The sequence below is a fragment of the Labrus bergylta genome, chromosome 11 (assembly GCF_963930695.1).
Source record: "Labrus bergylta chromosome 11, fLabBer1.1, whole genome shotgun sequence".
NCBI lineage: Eukaryota > Metazoa > Chordata > Actinopteri > Labriformes > Labridae > Labrus > Labrus bergylta.
In genome coordinates this window covers 19,077,835-19,099,411 of record NC_089205.1, presented here as the reverse complement: position 1 = coordinate 19,099,411, position 21,577 = coordinate 19,077,835, and the positions used below count along the sequence as shown (strand labels likewise).

At 38.2% G+C, this 21,577-nt stretch overlaps 1 protein-coding gene across 11 annotated transcripts in view; it reads left to right on the top strand.

Annotated features, from left to right (window-relative positions):
* ncam1b (neural cell adhesion molecule 1b) overlaps nucleotides 1-21,577 on the top strand; it is a 72,270-nt gene that overhangs the window by 30,647 nt on the left and 20,046 nt on the right. For 6 of the 11 annotated variants that reach the window (XM_065959952.1, XM_020655051.2, XM_065959947.1 and 3 more), the window contains exons 2-10: nucleotides 1,508-1,582; nucleotides 3,178-3,387; nucleotides 4,573-4,716; nucleotides 6,031-6,168; nucleotides 6,530-6,647; nucleotides 8,301-8,461; nucleotides 12,061-12,203; nucleotides 13,348-13,371; nucleotides 21,106-21,135. In XM_065959952.1, the coding sequence (XP_065816024.1) occupies nucleotides 1,508-1,582; nucleotides 3,178-3,387; nucleotides 4,573-4,716; nucleotides 6,031-6,168; nucleotides 6,530-6,647; nucleotides 8,301-8,461; nucleotides 12,061-12,203; nucleotides 13,348-13,371; nucleotides 21,106-21,135 (1,043 nt within the window). The remainder of the gene's footprint in view (nucleotides 1-1,507; nucleotides 1,583-3,177; nucleotides 3,388-4,572; nucleotides 4,717-6,030; nucleotides 6,169-6,529; nucleotides 6,648-8,300; nucleotides 8,462-12,060; nucleotides 12,204-13,347; nucleotides 13,372-21,105; nucleotides 21,136-21,577) is intronic. The other 5 variants (XM_065959948.1, XM_020655081.2, XM_065959951.1 and 2 more) reach the window with 3 other exon arrangements.

The window sequence follows — 21,577 nt, the reverse complement described above, 5'->3', positions numbered from 1 at the left end:
AATACAAACAAGTGGTTCTAATTGCTTCGTTGAATAAGGACGATGTTTTCAAGGTTTAAGCACATTTAATCACAAATTGTGAGATAGAACACGATGATGATAAGTTAATGGTAATGCATTTTTATTATCAGGATAATACCCTCTAATGATTAACTTTGGATGTCAATGGGAAAAGAGCTGCTTCAGATGATTGGATAGGTTAGTCAAGAATGATCCATTATCTGGTTTACTGTTAATCTCTGGCATTTGGACCATTTGCCCAAAGTGATTCAGTCAAACACATTGTCCAGTCAATTTGGTCAATCACTGTAATTCTCAGAATATGTTCATGTTTAACATTTTTTAATTTGATTTTTATTAATGAACAACCCCATGTAGGCAGTTACATTTGGCTATTATGTACTTGAATTAATCAACAAATTTCAACTAAACGAATGCCAAAGGGAATTTAAGAAAGGAGGTTTGGCTCATGTTTATTAACATTTTCCTTTATTATGATTATTATTATTCACATGAGGGAATGTCACTTCTAAGGAAACTGATTTGGCAAAATAAATACATTTTTATCTGTTCACTTCATGTGCAGGGAGGACAGAAAATCTTTCTTCCTATTCTCTTCCACGCTGTCTTCACTAGATATCATCTTCTCTCACCGTGTCCCTTCACAGCTATGTGCCAACTCTTTCCCAGAACTCACACTGACGGTAGTACACACATTCACGCAATGTACCTCATGCATAATATAGCGTTGGATTTGGGGCCTTTTTAGTCACACTTCTTAGTCAACCACAGGGACCCTTGACTGTCCCCATGGGAGACTCCGTAGGAAACAAGTGAAGCTTTGTTCTAATTAAGCACTGAAACGTTAAAGGCTATACTTTTGTCTGCTAAAAAAAACAAATCTCTGTCTTTTTCATTATGTTTTTGATCAAATGCACCGACAGCCAGGGCATTTAGTTCTCTATACACACAGCATGATTTCATAACATATCTATGAGGAAACTTTATCATAGTTTATTTAGGGTACGTTGGCAGTCCGGCTTTGGTTCTTACTAACTGCTGAATGTTAATGTGAATAGTCCCAGAGCTGGCTGGGTGTTATTTCTCTTAAAGTGCAGGATGACTGCAGGCTAAAGAGGAAAGAGAAATGTCAATTTTTCTGTCTAGTTCATGGCTGCCAAATGGCATTGTCCATTTTTATGGGCATGATCATTGATTTCTACAGATTTCTTGCCTTGTCATTTTCAGAAATAATGTTTCTATAAAGATGTGGATAGAACTCTTACAGGGAATACCTGCTATAATATGAGCCACAGGCTAAAAATAAAGTTCCTGTTCCTGTTGCTGCTGCTGCTGTTGGATTTGTGTTTTAAAAGTTTGGCTTAGCATGTCTAGTTTTTTTTGCTGAAATAGTTTTAAATGTATTCATAATTTAAACAGTGCTTCATTCTAGTATGCTTCTGATCATTTTCTGATTTGGACTGTATATGTTCTTTGTCTGTTGTAGTTTCCCTGGAGGTGCAGATCACACCCAGTCAGGGTGAAATTAGCCTTGGAGAATCCAAATTCTTCATGTGTGAAGGTAAGTTGACCAACATGCTGTTTTTCAGATTTTGACTCACATTTATTATTGTTTACATTATTTTGTATTTTTTAGATAACATAATAGATAAAGTAATTCAAAAGAAGGGGAAGAAATGTTACTTTTACAAAAATCTAATCTTAACAAAATGAATTCTTCCCAAGACGTATTATGATAGCCTAATGCATAGATACTGTCATGCATAAGTGGTTCTCAGTCAAAGTACAGCAATTAAAGCAATATGTAATTCTAAAACATAATTGCTACTATATAAATAACTTTACATGGCCAACCATGGGGGATTATATTGCAAAATCAAAGTCATTTCAAAGTACTATTTAAACAAACTCAAACCAATACTCACCTGTGGTTCCCACTGAATGATGTTAATATTAACTTTTATTAGTTTGTGTAACAAACAACTTTAGTATGCTCATCTAACTTTCATTCCCTAGATATTCTGTCATGCAAATACACAAATACACACACACAAACACACATAACTGCACTTCTCTTACACACAGAATCAGAATCTTTGTTCGTATTTTGTAGCCCTATTTTGTTTGTGTCCTTGCTCTTTGACATTAATCATTAGCAGAACTTTAAAGAGGCTCAAATCGGATTACTTGCATTTTGAAATGTTTCACCCGTTTATCACATCAGGTGATCCGCGTAGGAGGAGGCTTATTGATGATTACACGTATCACAACAAACATCCTAAACTAAGACTGCATGACAGCATCAGCAGCATAACAATATTGAAAAGATGGCATGAGAAGCTTCAGATTTGACATGAGTATTGCATCTCAATCGATGCCTTTACAGGAGGGACATACGGACTTCTCTCTCTATTGCTGTCTCTCTCTCTCTGTCTCTTTCTCACTCTCTCACTCTCTGCGTGGCAATTTATCAATGAATAAAAAAACAGTCAGAAATATACCTAGGTGAGCAGTGTTATGTGTGGGAAACACTACTCACAAATGAAGAATTGCTCTTAGTCATTACATCCAATAGCGATGAAAAGTAATGATTTCAGCAACAAGCTATCATAAGCATGATCAAAATAGCAGAAGTCACTCTTCCTATAAAGCAGTAGAGTTCACTCACCAATCAGAGGAAGGAGAACCAGAAATCACATGATAAGATCCATTCCTGAATGTACCACCCAGAGGGCCCTCTCATTGAGGGAAGTGTGATGACAATAGTGTGAAGTATCAAATTACTTTCTCAAGCTAAATATATGCAAAGTTGACACCCTAGAGCTATTACAGTGCACACAATTCACCTGCCAGGTTTAGGATCTGTGTGAGGTGATGTTTTTTTCTACATCAATTTACGTTAAACATCATGGTTATCTTTCCTAACAGTGGCACCGTTTCCACATCTGTGCGAGATAAAAAATTTAGTAAAGACAATATTTTGTCATTTTACTTTTGTGACATTTAGTTTTATTGAAATGACTAAAATGCAAAACCCAAAGATGGAAGTCCACACGGGTACATCAATGACTAAATTCATTTGTTAAAATCATTGTTCTTAATTATGATTATGATGTTAATCATTTTCATAAAAGTTAACTTTACCTCTTCTCTCAGTTCTAGGTGTTACCAAGCAAATAGACTGGTTTGGACCAAGTGGAGACAGGATAGAACCGAATCGACCAGACGTAACAGTAACCCGTAATGATGAGTCATCCTCCACTCTCACGTTGTATAAAGCTGGCACTGACAATGCGGGGACATACAAGTGTGTCGCTACCAATGGAGACCAGCAAGCGGAGGCAACTGTCAAAGTGAAAATCTTTCGTAAGTATTTTCTTCACCCCAAACACTCCACATTATTGAGTGCTACGAGCAGAGAAGAAGAAAAAAATTCCTGTGTATTGAACTCACAGTATTTTATTGACTGCTCAAGGGCAACACATTACTCTTTTTCTTTTCAAGTGAGCATGGATTTTTCATCAGTTCAATAAACGGTCGGAAGACCATTAGAGGGCTGCTTAATGATCCTGTCTGTTGTGCAGTTCTTGTGAGTAATGGCTTTTATTTTCCATGAATGCCAAGCATCAGCAATTGTCCATCAGACATGAAATCCTTTCCAAACACAAATTTCTTGTTAATTCAGCACCTGTTTTGGGTTAATATTAGAGCTGGTCACCCATGTAAATCGTAAAATGGAAAAACAACATTGCAGTTTCATTTGTTGCTTTGAAGTTTCTGAAGATAAGCATTTGTCCTGGCTCAGTAAATGTTGAGAACTTAATGAAGCTTTCAAACATTACTCAGAGAAGTTAAGACACATCACAACTTCTGCCATTTACAGAAACTCTAAGTATGGCAGATTACAGATAAACAATGCAACGTCACCTGCATTCAAAAGCAGCTGTATTTTAATCACTTGTTCCCCTTGGGTTCAACAAGGCTTAAAAGTTCCTTTCCGTGTGTGCGCGTGTGCGTGTGTTACATCTAACAAATGTGAGAGCTTTGAACAAGACATGAGCTACACAGTATGTCTTCATACGTAAAGCCCTGTAGTGTTAAAGCGACCTTGTGTCGAAAAAGCTGAATGCTACTCTATAAATTTGGTCCTGAGTCTAGTCTCTTGTAACCAAACTGCTCGGATGAGAAACAATTGTAAATAAGAACTGGTTTGGTTCCGGTTTCCTAAAAACTTACAATGACATAGACCTTACTTAAAGTAATAGCTGATGGTTTGGTAAGAAAATCCTCAACAACCACTACAAAACAGCTGGTAGTTCAGGATTGGATGTTTTCAATATAGAAAAGTACGGTTATTGGGAAAATTGGGAAACAGTGTTTAATTTTTAATTTTTTAGTATTTTAAAACAAATGCTTAATCAATGTCTATATTGGCAGCAGTGTTTAATCCAGATGTGTTCCTTCAAACGATCAAGGTGAGGAGCTGGAGTTTAGATGAGACTCTTGCTTTTCTCCTGATGAGTAAAAAGTGATTAACTTTTTTTATTCCAGAAAAAATCACCTTCACGAATGCACCTTCACCCCAAGAGTTCACCGAAGGAGACAATGCCAACATTGTTTGTGATGTCACCAGTTCGCCTCCACCAACTGTCCTCTGGAAATACAAGGGAGCGAAAATACAGATGGAAAAAGATGGTGAGCGTTCCCTGAACAGCATGGGGATCAAATTTATATCTCACTTGATTTGATTGTAAGCTCTTGTCATCTGTTTTAACACAGCACATTCCTATTATTCACGAGTTGTCTTGACAACACGTTACCCGATGAATATAGATTATTTAAACAATGTTTATTATTCCGTTTGCATTATCAAGTTTGCATTATGGTTTGCATTAAATCCATGTGAGTCCCTCTCATGAGAAAGAATCCAAATAATCCAGAAGCTGTCATCACTTAATGTCTAGTTCATGTTTTATTCCTTTCACATTTTTAAAGATGTACTTCTGAGTGTAGAAATCAGACATGTATGAACTGTGATTAGTTATACACTTTGATGAATAAACCCTCATAATAGTCACCATAAATCATTCTCTTAAACAAATTATAGCCAAATAAAAAACCAAAACTGTGACCAATTAATTGTTACTGGTTTGCAAAAGGACCTCTACACTGCAATATAACACTCCTAAAATAAGCTGAACCGCTCAGATTGACCAGTGAGAGACTTGGAACTGCTCATCCTCAGCTTTTGTCGCCGTCTTCCTCCAGGGTGTATCCTGTGCTTTGGAAGGAAAAATTAATTTGGTTTTGAATTTGAAAATACAATTGAATCTGTGCTCTTCACCCCCCGACACTGAGCAATATCACATTGTGTATGGTTTTGCTGGTATTGCTCAGTGGGAAAATAATAACACAGGCTCGTGCGTGGGTTGTAATAGTCTTTAAAATTACTACATGATTAAATTTATTCTGTTCACATTTCATCTCAGACTGAGGGGGTTCTTGTGGGCTTTGGCCATGTTTCTCTTTTTTCAGGAGCTAGTGAAGGGAGTATTGGGGCATGTTCAGAGATATGAATTTGACAGAGTGGAAATGCATTTAATCTGGGTCCTAAAAATAAAAAGAGATTCTTCTTATGTTCAGTATGGTTTCCCCCTACACAGAAACAAATATTACATATTACTATGACTAGTGGAGGTTGACCAAAATGCATAAATTCCACCATAAAGTTTCTTGTAGTAATATGGAGATATATATTGACTTAACTCAACTTTAAAGTTAAAATGTGGTAAGTTGTGAGCCAGATACGTCGAAGGAAGTCTTTGCCATGGTTGAAAAATTTGGACAACAGTTTTCTTTACATATGGAGTTTCATCTGATCAGTACGAATCCTTCTTGATATCGCTGCAGCTGTTTATCATCAAATACTTCCAGTGAGTGACTTCTGCCTCATTTAAACTAGAATACATATCACACCTGACAGTTTTTTTGTCTTCTTCTTCCTTTTAGTTCGCTTCAAAGTACTGAGCAACAATCACCTTCAGATCCGTGGCATAAAGAAGACAGATGAGGGCTCGTATACCTGCGAGGGTCGCCTCATGGCCCGCGGCGAGATTGATCTGCGGGTCATCAAGGTCGTCGTGAATGGTTAGCAGCCCTTCATCCCTCCCACTGTTTCCTCTTCCTTTTTGTTCCTGAGTGCATGTTCTTCTATGGCAGGTGTCCCATGACGCTTAAATATGCTGTGGATCCTTAGAGGGGACCTGGCTCAGCACCAGAGTGGAAACTGTTGCCCAGAGCAACCGCGTATCAAAGATGTTCCATGCTAATGAAGTCTGTTTCCTGCAACTTCTGAGCCTACCAAATGAGTGTGCCTAAAATAAGTGTTCTGAATTTGTCACTGCCTCTGCCTGTTTTCCCTCCCACTATCTATTTATGTGGCTATGTATGATCTCTATCTACGAATGTATTACTCTATTTATTGAATTATTCCTTTCTCATGTCTCAGTGCTCCCCACAATCAGGGTATGGCAGTCAGAGGTGAATGCCACAGCAGAGGTCGGCCAGCCTGCCATGTTAACCTGTGCTGTTGATGGCTATCCTGAACCCATGGTGACTTGGACAAGGTAAAACTCTGCTAGCAACTGCATGGACAAATGCTTTTCACATTTCGAGCTGTACTTGTCAGTTGTACATCATCCTAATAATTCAAAAAATCCTAGTAGGGAATATTTTTATAAGTGGAAAACCCAAACAGATTAACTGAACCTTCCAAGTAAAAGTCTGTAGTAGTAGCGTTATTGGGGCTCCAATCAAACTGCTAATATTGCCAAACACATGTATTACGCCTCGTTTCGGCAGGGCTCATCTGGACCACAGTCTGGCTGCATTGGAGATGCAAGGGAATGCTGGATGGTGGTAGCACAGAATGTTATATATAGTTCTAATGGTTGTTGAAACGCAGTCACCACACAAGTAAAAACTGGCAGCAACAGACTAAAGAGAGATGGCTAATAAGAAATAATGGCTTGTACTTGTAAAATAAAATATTTAAAATGTTGAATGAGGAAATATTTCTCCTTCATTGTTTATTCCCCATAGGTAGTATTTAAAGTAGTTTTTGAATTGCCTCATTGCAAAGAATGAATTCTTCCTACATAAGATGTCAGAGTCAAGCTTGACATTCATTATAGCTTATTAAACTTGTGTGTACTATGTTGTTGTTTTTTCTGTAATTCAGCAGGACTGAGTCAAGTGAGATTAAACTCCCTGCTGGTAAAAGTAACAATTACAGCCAGCTTTGCAATATTTACACCTCTTGTATAACCTTCTTTAAGTTGTTTTAAAAACAAATAAATATGACTTAAAATTGCCAATGAAATTCATGCTTTAGAATAAAGGGGTCAAGAGGAATGTTAACACACGTTTTGAAATATGGACACAGTCTCTTTGGTATTGGCCACATGCACCTGTTTACTGCCCGACACTCGAAGATATTATTGATACTCTACAAACTGGTTTATTCATTGCAACAGGATACTTAATCACTGGGTATCAAAAGGTGCATGTAAACAGTGAAACCTGAAGACTCGAGTGTCATCAATAGATGCTTTATACTGCGCAGCTGAATACAGCCATTGATAGGCGCTGTCTTTGTTAAACTGTTCCTGTTCATCTGGTTTCCAAGACAGCAGTTAGCTGAGTAGAGCCTACATTGGGGGGGGGGGGGGGGGGGTGGGGGGTGCAGCAGCAGCCCAGGAGCTACTGTTTCCCTTATTTTCAGATGCACTTCGTATGTTTTTTTTGTTTTTACTTCTTGTGAGGACAGAGCTGTTGAAAGCTGTTTTAAAACTCAAAAGCAGTAATATTGGATGGTCAGAGGCCGAGGAAAATTGCTTTCGATGTCTGGCTCTGGTGACAAAAAAAAAAAATTCAATCGTAGAAAATGGAAATTCATGAGCTATTATCATTTTGATTCGATAATGGCTGAAAAGTCTTTGAGGAGAAAAAACCCCTCAATTTTCTGACACATTTTCTTCTCAGAGATTATCATCCATCAGCTCTATTTGTCATTACTGCACTTCTCCTTTATCACTTGATCTTGTTCAATTTGTCGGTCATGAATCTAGAAACTACTGCTTATTTTCCATAGACCGAGGGACCACTCTTAGGGAACAGTTGTGTTTTAAAGAGAAGCTTTCAAAACAATGAAGACTGAAAATATGTTTACACTTGATTGGATTGAAAGACATTATGTTCAACACTCATGCTTCCCACAGGAGTGAAGGAGTTCTCGAGGCAGGAGAAAAGTACAGCTTTAATGAAGATGGCTCAGAAATGACAATAATGGATGTCGCCAAGTTGGATGAAGGAGAGTATACCTGCATCGCCAAGAACAAGGCTGGGGAAAGTGAGCAGGAGCTCAGTCTCAGAGTGTTCGGTATGGGAAAACATTTTATATACATACTGTACATGAAACACAGTGACAATATACATTATTTCAAGTGTGTGGGAATATATATATACGATTATGTGGGTGCTAGAAGAACAATATAATGGTTATGTGTTTTCTAACGGATACAAGACTAGGTGTTGTTTCAGTGGGTGGTTGTTTCATGTAAGGCTGAAGCCTAAGGATTTAGAGAAAAGGACAAGTGGGATGAGCTTAGCTCAGATACTCCATGTGTTTTCTTTGAGTTTGTTTTGCTTTGGCCCATGAGGATGTTTTTTCTTTGTTTTGTCACTGAATGATTTCCATAATTTCAGTCTCGACCACAATATTGGTTTGTGTAGTCAAGTCAATTAAATGTACAATGTTTGTGCTGGTGCAGGTCATTCATTCTGAAAAAAACAACGGTAGCAGGGTCTAGCTTTTAAGAGCTCAATGGGTAGACAATTTCCATTAAATTACTCAAGGCAGCCTTCAAGGCACACTGTTTACTTCTTTATCAGTTTTAACCAAATTGTCTCAAAGATTTTCATGCACTCAAACATCTGGTCTCCTAACCATGTGCTTACTTGTAAGCAATTATTTGTAATAGAAAAGCTTTATAATTTAAAAGCGTTGTTTTTTTTTGGGGGGGGGGGGGAGGTTGGGCCTTTTTTCCGTTATTGGATAGAAAGCTGAAGAGAAACAGGAAATGTTGGGAGGAGAGAGTGGGGTATGACATATGAACTCACAGCCACTACAACGACGACTGTAGCCTCTGTACATGGAGCACACGACGTAACCGCTAGGCTATCGCCCCTCCCTCAATTGAAAGTGTTTTGACAATCGTATTTTTCTTAATCTCCCTGATTTGACTAAAGGTTGCTTCTTGCATATTCTTGCACCATTAGCCTAAATTCTCCTGAATACAAGGTTTCCATTTTTCTCCAACAGTTGATGATAATGCTTAAATGAGCAATAAGTAAAGGTAATAGGGTTGTAAAGATACACTCATGAGCTGAGACAATACACGATGTTGGGTTCACAAGAACAAGGTGAATTATTATTTTCAGTAAACTTTGAAGACCAAATATATGACAGAAGAAAATAGTCTTTTATTCTAAGAGCTGCCACATAAAGGGTTTAAAAGCAGCAAAGCATTTTCTTTGGTAGTTTCCAGTTCAGCATCAGACTGTCATTATTTCTGCTACTCTTCGTATGTGTACTCATATCGAGAGACAGTTTTCACCTTTTTGAGAAATATCATCACGTTCAAATATCGCGAGATCTCGTCACACCCCTAAAAGGTGAAGCATTTGAACTCTTTATTTATTCATGGAAGGCTGAATGTTTTTGACTACACCTGAGCCAGTGAATTTAATCTTACTCCGAAGGCATATGTTGTTTGATTTTTCCCCTCTTCACTTGCGGTAGTCGAAAAAGACTTTCTGTTTTTTAACAAAGTCAGTAGTTTAGCAGCCAGGTGCGATGTCCTTTTATTATGAAGTGGATTATTGTTATTTATGCATCAAGAACAATTTAGTTTTCTAATTTGAAAATGAAGTAAGAGTCCGACACAAACAACAGCATTCAACATTTATCCCTTATTTGTCCACATTTGTCTTACTTTTTTATTTATCTGAATTTTATTCACCAAGCAAACTATGCAGAGTATGTTATAGAAAAAAAAAAAAAAAAAGCTCCAAGGCCCTCTCTCTTAAACAGTCACATTTCTTTAAGGCCTTTAAGGCTTTGAATTGTTTAAATAAGACATAAATATGACTGCTTACCTCCCTATCCAAAGAGCCCCTCACACCTACACTTTTTTGAGTCCAGGAAGCGATCGTTGCTATATGACTTTATTATGCGAGAAAACGAATGAAAGGTCCAGCGTGTATTTTTCTATGATCTCTCAGCGAACGAATAAAGTTTATTCCTTTATCTGAATTCTTTTGAATTGCCCCCCGGAAACAAATAAAGTTTTTTGAATTTAATTGAATTGTGACAATAAGATCCTCTGATAGTGTGAATAAAATCACACTATGTGATGGTAGTAGGCGTTTTTATGCTATGCTGTGACAAGAGTTATGTTTCAGAGAGGGAGCATGATTTTTTTCTCAAATTTCCTCCAGGAAGAGTCTATGCCACACGTCTCTATCTTCAACTCTCCCACGCTCCCCTGGGAGGCGGCTAATTTCCTGACGGTTAAAGTGCCGTGCAGAGCAATAAGTTAAATTACTGAGAAGCACCGTGAAAATTTAATTCCCCAGCTCCTCTGTAACGTAAACTCTGTCTGAACGAGGCTTTAGGTTATCATTCATCAAGATTTTAATGCACCTTCATCAGAATTGTGAGGGTGATATCTAAACAGTTTGATTAAAATTACAGCTAATAACCTCGCATCTGCCATTTGATGTACATTTAAATGCTGCAGATTCTGATTGGTACGCTATTATGTTACGCTAGATTTTCTCCAGCTGCATCTCACCCACTTCAAACCAGTGTGAGGAGCAGTATCTTTTTAAAGAAACGTGTTAGTGCGTAGCTGTAGCCGGAGAAAGTTTTAGGCAGTATTTCTTTCTCTACTGCGTGATCGAAAAACTGAAGTTTAAAGAATCGGTTCAGCAGCAGAAGCTTTTCAAAGGTGTCAGCCACTTGGAAATACTCAAAGCGGCTCTGCTCACTTCAGCTGCTGACACACATCACCAGCTTACCTGTGTTCATTTGTTCATGCTGGCCCTGGTCCTATCAATCAAATCCTGTAACACAGAGAAGTGCTGCCACATTTTAATGATTACAAAATAGATCCACCTTAACATAGCTAATAGCTTCTGTGAAAAAAAAAGATCAGCTCTGATTCAAATCTAGCTGATCAGTGATCAGTTTGTGACACCCCTGGCCGTGAATACAAATTATCAAATGTTTAAAAACGTGTAATTTACACCTACCTAAATGACACAGCAGCTGTTCCTTTATATATTTTTTAAATTATTGGTTCAGATTAAAGAATTTTAATACAAAGTTGTCATTGTTTTCATTGGACATCACTTCAGAACTTCAAAAATGATCAATCATTATCATGATCATACACAGTTTTGAAATAGCTTGTATTAAGCAAATATATTGCTTCCATCCAAGTATTCACTCTTCATGGATTGTATGAAAAACATCAGAGTGCAGAGTGTTGCTCCACTCTTGCCTCAGCACCTAGATTAACTTTCCTCAGCTGGTGTCACACTTTGGCTCCACTTTGTGCTTTCAGGTTAGCTAAGGAGTGCTGTAATGTGACAGCTTCCTTGACTATAAACAAAAGTGAAGACCGGCTTCTTTGAGATAGGCTACATAAATAATTACATAAATAACATTTTGTGCCACACATGGTTATCACAACTTTGCTGCTGCTGGGACTGGAAAAGCTTAAATACAATTTTTGCTGCCGTAAAAAAAATCCCACTCAACTGTCAAGCTACTGATCCTCATCCCTATTCCTTTGAGCTCATCCTAAATCTGCAGAGTTGCTCTCGTACTTATTGTTCTTGTACTGCCAAGCCACCTGGCCTGTCATGTTGTGTTAGTGCGGTTCTGATGACGATGTGTGTTTGTGTCTACAGTCAAACCTAAGATCACATACATCGTAAACCAGAGCACTTCAGAGATGGAGGAGCAGGTAACTCTGACTTGTGAGGCATCAGGAGATCCAACTCCCACCATTAACTGGAGCTACAGGGATCAGGTCTTCACTGAAGGAGATCAGGTAAACAATAAAGCCTGTATGGGTGACTGTGGATCCCAAATATCTACAACCTGAGTTTTTGTGAGCAGGTGCCCTGGTAATAAATCACAACTATTGAAAAGTGCCCCTGTTGTATACTATACATAAATCCAAACATTTAAGTACCTTGTACACACTGGACATAAAAGAGAGAGAAACGCCCAATGATTATCCCTGGTGGCAGCATATAAACAATTAATATAGAAATAGATCTATGAATGCATTTATTTTAATTTCATTTCAATAGACTTTAATCATTTAATGCCATGCAACATTCCATATATATACAAAATTAAAAAGGTTCAACCTTTCTTCCGTTACATTCTTCAAGTACACTTTATAATTTGGACTGTAGAATTGGGTCACATTGACTTGTAACCACTGGGGAGGAACACAGACCTGCAGGAGGCCGGTGTCTCAAGCAGAGGAATTGAATACATTTAACCCAGTTTAAGAGGAATATTGATCATGTGCAGGTGTGGGACTTGTGCTGTTTCATTGCCAAACACTCTGAACAAGGTTTATCCGCCACTGATTATTTCCCCTAAATTAGCAGCTCCTACATGACGGCCCAATGGACTTGATGTAATTAGCTCAGCCAAACTCCTGCCTGTAATATGGAGCACTCTCAGATTTGACTTGAGTTTTCCCAAATGTCAAGAATATCCACGTCAGAAACCCAATTATAACATTCCCATTATAAGCATGCAATTTGAGGCAATGATAGAACTCGTGTGATTCTTATTGTACGCTATGTGCTAGAATGAGCGCTTGAGTGATCAAGTGTTTGTTTAGCCTTTTCAATCACTGTTATCATTATGCTGCTCATCTCGGTGATTGAAAACATCTTTAAATAAAATGCCTTATTATTATAATTATCAATAGATTTTCTGCTACCATTTGTTAGAATTTGTTTTTGGATAATCCACATGCATACCTTCAAAAACAATGAATAGCTGTTTGGTATTCTCGTACATCTTATACCCACATGGTCCAGGTCCTCTAGGTCTTGGTGTCTTGCTACAGTTGGGATGTAATGAGGGGGAAAATGCTTCAAAGAGATGCTGTAGCTCTTGGAGGAATTCTGGAGCCAGTCCATTACATGCACTACATTTTCTTCCTACAGGCACACCTAAACAGGATCTATCAGGTATGAAATACGTGTGGCACAGAAATGTACTGAAGTAATGTTGCAAAGTATGCCCCTAGATTTCACAAAAAAAAGAAACCCTCTGAAATCAAATAATCCCTTTTTATTGGAAATTTCCCAGCTGTTTCCTGAAAACCCCAAGGAATGATCCCATCAGAGTTTATGAAATTGATTCAACTGCTGCATGCTTCACACAAGTAGCCTGAAAACTTCACTGATCTTGTGACAGAAAGTGTCTGGAGCTTATCTCACGAGATCAGATGAATACTTGGTTAAAAACGTAATAAAGAGAAACACCATTTCTGTGTCGCTGTTGCCTGATCATTTCAAACTTTCCATCACAGCATGAGGTTGCCTGGATTCAAGCCCAGCTCACTCTGTCTGTCATCTCCATAGTACTGTAGATTGTCTAACCTTTTTGTCAGTGTCATTTTTAAAATAGAGGGTAAAAGTGCTCCACTTAAAATCTATCTTTTGAAAATCACAGAAACACTCAACCCCAGCAGACAAAAAAGAGAATACGATGGTTTGGAACATACTGATCAGAGAGGTGGCGAGTGGAGGGGTGAAATGTGCTTCAAGGAGAGCTTTAATGGGCTTTTTTTACTAACCTTGAAAAGTGGAATCCATTGTAGGGGACATTATTTCAAGCAGATGACAGCCACTGTGCTTTTTGAAAATGGAAAAATAAAGATTTTTAAAGCCACCTGTCAAAGCCTGCAGGGCTGAGTGTTTGATATTCCCAAAAAGGGGTTTTGAGTAGAGCATCACCTTTAGTGTAAAACATGCTGCCACCATATGATGCACGTCACAACTGGACAATTTCTTTTTCTTTTTAAACCAACAGTGGCGAGGCACACATGAATGGGCTGCTCAGTATCAGTAAACATATCCATCCTCTTATCTTTTGTAGATGTCCCACGAGAAGCTGCATTTTTTCCCCCTGTAGAACATACCTCCCAGCTGCTGCACCACAACTTCCTCTTCTGTCCCTGTCAGCCTTTTCTTCTTCTGTGGTCTTGTAGCTGTCATAGTGGATGAGCAGAGACTCATCAGGGGCCTGGAGTTAACACTCTGCAGCTCTACATCCCACAGCCTCACCATTTTATCTCATAAAAGACATTGCCAGGTCAGCTGTACTCTGTGTGAAGACAGACTCTGCAGGTGTGTGCTTTTGAGAGAGTGGAAAACACACAGGCTTTTTGTTGTATACAAAGAAAAAGCAGCCTAATTGTGCAATACCCACAACACTTTTTACACTATGTGGTCCTGTAGACGTGCAGCACCATGGCATGTCCCATACCACATGTCATGTGACGCACAGCCGTGCTGGTGGCAGTGTATTTTACACCTTAGTGTGCAGTATGCTTCGTGATCTATGGCATCTCTTCACAGCTGTCTTCAAAGAAATGATTAGCAGCCTTACCACAGGACTGTAGAGTAGAAACAGTAGATTCTGATCATTCAGATATTTCTTAATAGTTCCGCTTTTTTAGTATGGGAAATTATATCCACAATGAATGTGTAAGAAAACGGCTGCTAATTGTTTGTCTTGTTGTGTTTGTCCATCTATGTATCATGCATTGTGTAATCATCATACAGCTGAATTTCATCAAGGACAGGTGTGAAAATGGAAACAGCATTCGTTTGGGGTGGACATGGTGATTTATAAATAATACAGCTGTTATTATTCTTGCCATATGTAGGATTTTTTCATTGCTAATTATATTGATGTGAGAGCTTTTGTGTAGAACGTACAGATGTACATTCTGCGGTTTCAGATGTGTGGTGTTGACAACCAGATGGGACTCATTAGCAGTATATTTTCATGTATTGTTCACTTCTTTGTGGTCGGTCAGACACTTTTATTTCCTGTCTGAGTGCTTCTGTGCTTTGAGTACAAAGACTTCCTTCCACACGGAACCCGACAATCCTAAAAGATGGAGTTTAATTCTTACCTAGTACTCTGCTTTATGCAAGTATGTGTCATATCCTGCTAGCTGTTTTATTTTTCATTAGCCAAAGACAAGAGGAGCAGTGATAGTATCGGGGATAAGGAGGGATATGTAACATAATTCCCCCACATCATATAAATATGGCATGTGGACATGTTAATGAAGCTGAAGTACGGTAGTTTTCCCATTTTGTTTCCACTTTGTACTTCAGTGCATAGCGTTGTATTTTGTTTTTGCATCCAACCTTACATCACACCAGATAAGAGTGATAATAACATTTTAATCATAATACAAGGAAGAAGTGATAGTCTTTGTTTAAGGTGGAGAAATGATGTGCAAATATTGACATCTGCATTGGCAGTGTAACAAGATGTGTTTGAAAATATTGCCATTGACCAAAAACTGCCGTTCTTTTAGTTGATACTGCTCTTTGAAAAATAGACAAATTTTAGTTCTGTTTAACGTTTTGTTTTTTTTCATCTGTGCTGAACTGTAAGACGATGAGTGGTAGTGTCACATTTGATTTTGTGAAGGACTACAACCTCTTTTCACGCTTCACTTCTCAGTCCAGATATATCAAAGTGTTCCAACTTGAAAAATCAGCCTCAGAAACTCAACAACAGAGAGCATTTGTTGATGTTTGTATTATTTATAGAACAAACCTATAAAAAAAAACATCTGTTTAGGGTGTATTTAACGGTGCCCTGTGGAGTATTCTTATGTAAACATAGAATGTTTCTGTTTACGTTCAGCATTACTCACCATAACACCTCCTTTTCCTTGCAGTTAGGGATGAATTACCACCTCTTGTACATCGGTGGAACAGTGTGAAATCTTTGGAAGGAATGTGCAGACCTCACATGTTGGTGTTGACATGCGAGAACAAAACTGTGCGGCCTACATATTAAATATAAGAAAAACCTTCTGGGGCTTAAAAAGAGGATGCTAATATGAAACACCTAATAGCAGTGCAGTTCATGGAGTGGCCACACAACAAATGTCAATCTCCCTTGAGGTATATCAAGATGCACAACTTAAAAAAGAAAAAAGTAGAATAAAAACTATTCTTGATTGCTCATTAATCCATTAATGACACAGACTCTGACTAGCCCTGTTCAGACTGCCGTTTCAAGGCACGATGTTTAACGGTCCCTGTGACGAATGCTTTGGCAGCCTAATGGGGGGATGAAGTGATCCCCACAAAGGTGATCTATGGCCCAGGTCTGCTGTAAACTCTTCAGGTGACCAGAGAAAGAGAAAAAGAGAGGGCAATTCACTTTGAAGTCTATTTGAATGCATTTGTTGCAGTGAGCAACGTCTGTTATAAAAAAAAAACTTAAATTAAGTTTTTTGTGTGCAGTTGTCTCTCTCTCTCTCTCTCTCTCTCTCTCTCTCTCTCTCTCTCTCTCTCTCTCTCTCTCTCCTCCCTCTAGCGTCTTAACTGCATAACCATGTGTCACAGAAATTAATAACATTCTGGATTAGTTTAAAATGTTCATATTTTTTCCCATTCTTATAAATGCATAAGCAAAGCCAAATAATATAATGCTTGGATTTATATCTAATATACATACACTATTTATATAAAGCTAAAGCTTGTATCCAAACAGGAAGTGTGCTAAAATACTAAGCATTATCATAAAATAAAAGCTAATCTAACAAATATTATTTAAAATTAAACTGATGTTAAAAACAAAAACTCACAATGAAATGAAAATTAAAAAACTAATGAAAAACACAAAACTATTATAACCTTGGTAGGTACTCTGGTGATTAGCTGACTATATCATTTTGTTCCACACTGCTTCCACTCCTGAACTGAGACATGTAAGCCACAAGTTAATCAGGCATCCCAATGTTTGTGCGTTTTTAATCAAATACATAAACAACTCCAGTCAAAAACCACCGCACATTTCACTTTCATAAACACTGTCATTCGCTAACTGCTAAGTTGCCGGCTGCTGAATAGAGCCTATATGGGCACCTCTGTTCCACAAAACAAACAAAAGAACAACATCAACATAGCAACAGCAATGCCAGGCTCCAAAACTGTCCACCACTGTTGTCCTGAATCCACCTCTTAAAAACAGTCAATGCTGAGAACGTTTATATATGATAGTGCTTAAAGCAGTCAAACACTCCACAGGCCACCTTAAAGCTAACATCCTGTACAGTTATGTTGCTTTAAGGTAGCTACTCTAGTAGAGGTATTAAACAAGGTTACAGCTATACTAGCTTCCTGTTATGCAGCAGGTAGAAGAGACAGACGTTGTAGCTTCAGCTATTGAATTACACTTGAATGTTTGAGAAAAGATCCGGATTAAAGAACACGTACTACGTTCTGATCAGATTGAGGCTTTAGCAAATCATGTCTGGCTTCTTTTCTGTTTGCTCAGGCCTTAGCTTTCAAAGGTTAACAAGGGAAGAGACAAATTCAGTTTGAATAACCTCCTACACAAAATCGTCAGTGTTTGCAGACAAAAGCATCGTCTGCTAACTGTGAGGAAAGGGGTGCACAATGTGAGGATGAGGGAGATTACCGTTTCACACAAAAGAAAAGCCCTGATTCATGTAGGTGTGTGCCCGCTTAGAGTTGTGTTTGAAATTTCAAATTGGTTCTTATCTGGGCCTCATTTTGTTTTTGTTTATACCGCTATTAGAGTTAAGTGTTTATGTATTTATTTCCAAACTTTCATCAACTTTACGTGCAGCATTCAGTTGTTTCAGTCCTTTGAATGCATTTGCTACGAGTCGCTTCAGATAAGTGAGTCTGTTTAATAACTGAAAATGTAAATGAAGCATTTATCCATGCTTTGTACATTATCTACATAATGAATGTTTTGCTTCTTTGAATACATATTAAACATTCCGCTTGTTTCACAGAATTTTTAAGCTATAATTTTCTGTCTTTTCTTTTTGACTGAGGACTAATTACAAAACTTTAAAGCACGTTCAAGTTTGTAGTCTTATTGTGTCAAAGCACTTCCCATCTTAAAAAATACAAGGTTCAGACACATCTGCATTTAAGCCCTTCTCTGTCTCACATCATAATTGCTAATTAGAAATTAAAGACCAAAGACATGCATGATTATTTTTGAAGTAATTTGATGCTTGAAAAAATGTGTAATTAATGTTGTGTGGCAGCTGTTTAGGCAGAGCATCCGAGACAGAGGAATGCTTTTAGCGCTGCGTGCCAATGCAGAGAGAGCATTGTTTTGTCCCAGCACAAAAGGCTACTCATTTATAACAACAGGCGTGCTAGCTCAGTGGTGGGGTGATGTAAGGGTTTCTTTGCTAAAATGCGTGTCCGTTTTTTTTTGTGATGTACTGGCAGCGTTTTGATACTCAGCAGTTAATGACACAGGACGATGACAGAATGCATAATCATCAGTTTCAGTCAGGCGTCAACTCATGAATGAAGCCTTCTGTACATTTAGGTTTTTAGTGTGTTTATGTCAGTATGTCTTCATACTGACATTGAAATTCCTGTCAGAACAAAGAGCAAAGATAATTCTCTATGGAAGGGAATAACAGTGGAGAGGAAAAATGTCCCAAGGGAACCGTCACCATATTGTTCTCCACATTTGCTCCAAGGAGTAATTGTGTTTTTTGGTGTCTTCCATTGTGCATGCTCGCATCTGCTGTTGTTCATTGAGCTTTTGTCTTAAACAAACACCTGTCAGGGACATGACAGCAATACTTGTCAGCTTGCTTACTGCAGAGGCAGTGCCTCAGACGAGTGTGGATGAGGTGGTGATGTTCCAGACTATTAGGCTGCTTGTTTTAATTGGGCTACCGTTCTCTCTCAGCACGGCGGTGATATGCAGCCAACTGCTGTTTGTAATGATGTGAGGTGCACTGTGTTATGCTGTGGCAGTAGAGGACATGCACAGCTCTTAAGAACAAAGTAAATTACACCGAGGCAGGGAGCTTTGCATATGTTTTGTCCAATAAGTCTTTCAGGCCTTCCTCATTTTTAATATTTTCATGGTAAATTGTGAGGCAGTTTTTCCAGCATTAGAAAGTACTTGAATTCAAACAGCACATATGCTCCTGCTGCTTGATTATAAGAATATATTATAGGAGTGAGTTTTTGATGTGACGTAGTTGATGGTTTGAGTCACTGTTTTGCCCTACAATTATTCCAGCCAATTACTCGCTGATGCACCTGATGAAATAGCTGTTTATCATTATGCTTGGTATGCTTGAACATTTTCTCGCCATGTGGGTCTTTGCATCCCATTCTCATGCTTAACATGTGTTCCTCCGTATCATGAGATCTATAGAGCATGCTTTTCCACAAAGCTGTTTGTCTTGTGAAGTTGTGCTTTTCAGCATCATTGTGATTCAACTTGACATGGCATGTTGTCTAGTTCAATTCAAAGGTTTTGTTATCCAGACTTTTGATTTGATCTGTCATAACTCAAAATGTTCTGTATTGGGTTGGATGGGAGAAATGTCTGACATGATTATAATAATCACTGAGTGTGCTTGATATCTGTGAAACTATTTCCCCAGGAACTCGATACTCGATACAATGTTATATTTATATAGATTCTTGTCAACTGTAGAGTATGAATAAGCAATAAGCATTGAATATGATATGATTACTATGACTTTCTATAAATACACAGTATGTGCAGTTATTTAAACTGTAACAGCATTAATAAGACATGAAAAGTGAATAGTGATGCCTCAGTCTAAGAATTTGTTCACTCCATGATTTGAATAATATCTAGGGCTGTCAGTGAATTTAAAGTGCATCCTGTCTTATCATGCAGAAGTGAATCTTTTTTTAAACGGCCGAGCCTTTAGACCTTCAGTGAAGAAATCTTGCATATATATAAACACCCTCTGACATGAAGAGGTGCCATCATATCTGCGTCTAAAAGATGGAAACTAGCAGTTGTGAATAAATCAAATAACATGTTGGCTTTTTTAGGCTTGAAATGTAATCAGAGCGTAACAATATAGAGACAGCCATTTGAGACTGTAGGACAAGACTGTTTATACTAAGCGCACATAATCTGACTTGCAAAATAATTTCACGTAACACCTCAGGTCACCTGTATACAAGGATTTATTTTCCAGGTCTCACATGGGGTCCAGGGAGTGCAGCTTCAAAGCAGACTTTCTAAATCCCTCATTGCTTATTAATAAACTGACTGTTCATGAGGTCATGACTTGGAAACTCACTGTTTTTTTGGTGTAGAACAACAAATACTATGGCAATACTCGAGTAAATTCAGTCTCATTGGGTTGATGTCCTTGTTACTGCTTTAAGCCTCAGACATGGACGTTGAGTCAATAATTGCTTCAATTCTTTTACCAAATAGGCCGACATATCTCTGCCGTTGCAGTGTAATGGAGTCGCCTCTTCCTGATAAACCAATAACCTTCTTATCTGTAAGCTTTTGCTCTTTCATGATGCCAGTAGACTTTCCTCTATGGGAGTTACCGGTTGAAGCAGCGATGTTTCAGGTTTGCAGGATTGAAAATAAAAACAGCATAAAAATCCACCCAAAAAATTCCCCTTTAAAAGAAAACCCTTATTGTCACATAATAGGCTCCCCCAGGAGGGAAATCCAAAGCAATTTTGTACCTGCAGACTGAAAGCTAAATCACAGATCCAGCTCAGGGACTGTGGATGTGTTGGAAATAAACTAGTCCCTTAATACTTGCATGCAATGTGCAGCATCCCAGCTTTGCCTGGATAAGGATTACTTTCTAAGCATTGCTTTGCCTTTTGTTTGCTGTTTTGTGTCTCTGTCCTCTACAGGCATCATGGACTCGGCCAGAGCAGCACAAGGTATTTTAAATGCATGACTTTCTCCTACACCAATCCATCTTTCATGTCAGTGGGGTCTAATTTGATTCTGGATGGATGCAGATCAAAATTCTTGATCAATTAAGGGTCAGGGAGAGTACAAACCCTGAGAAAGATGCAGAAGCTAAAACAGGCCTATCATTGCAGGTCTATCCGTCTTAGTCTTTGAATGGTTTTCCCTGTTTGGTTTCTATATAAACTCAACATGCACCTTGACCTTTTCACCAAGCCTACAAAGACATCATTCAATTGAAGACATCTGCCTGCTGAAATATGATTTTATACAATGACTTTTTGTTAATCAGTTATAGATTTGATTCTCATTCTGATGCATGCCGTTTTTCAGTTTGTTTTCTGTCCAAGAAAAATTGATTTTCTTGGTAAAACTTTTCTCAGATCTCTCCGTCCTCACTCCTACATCTCA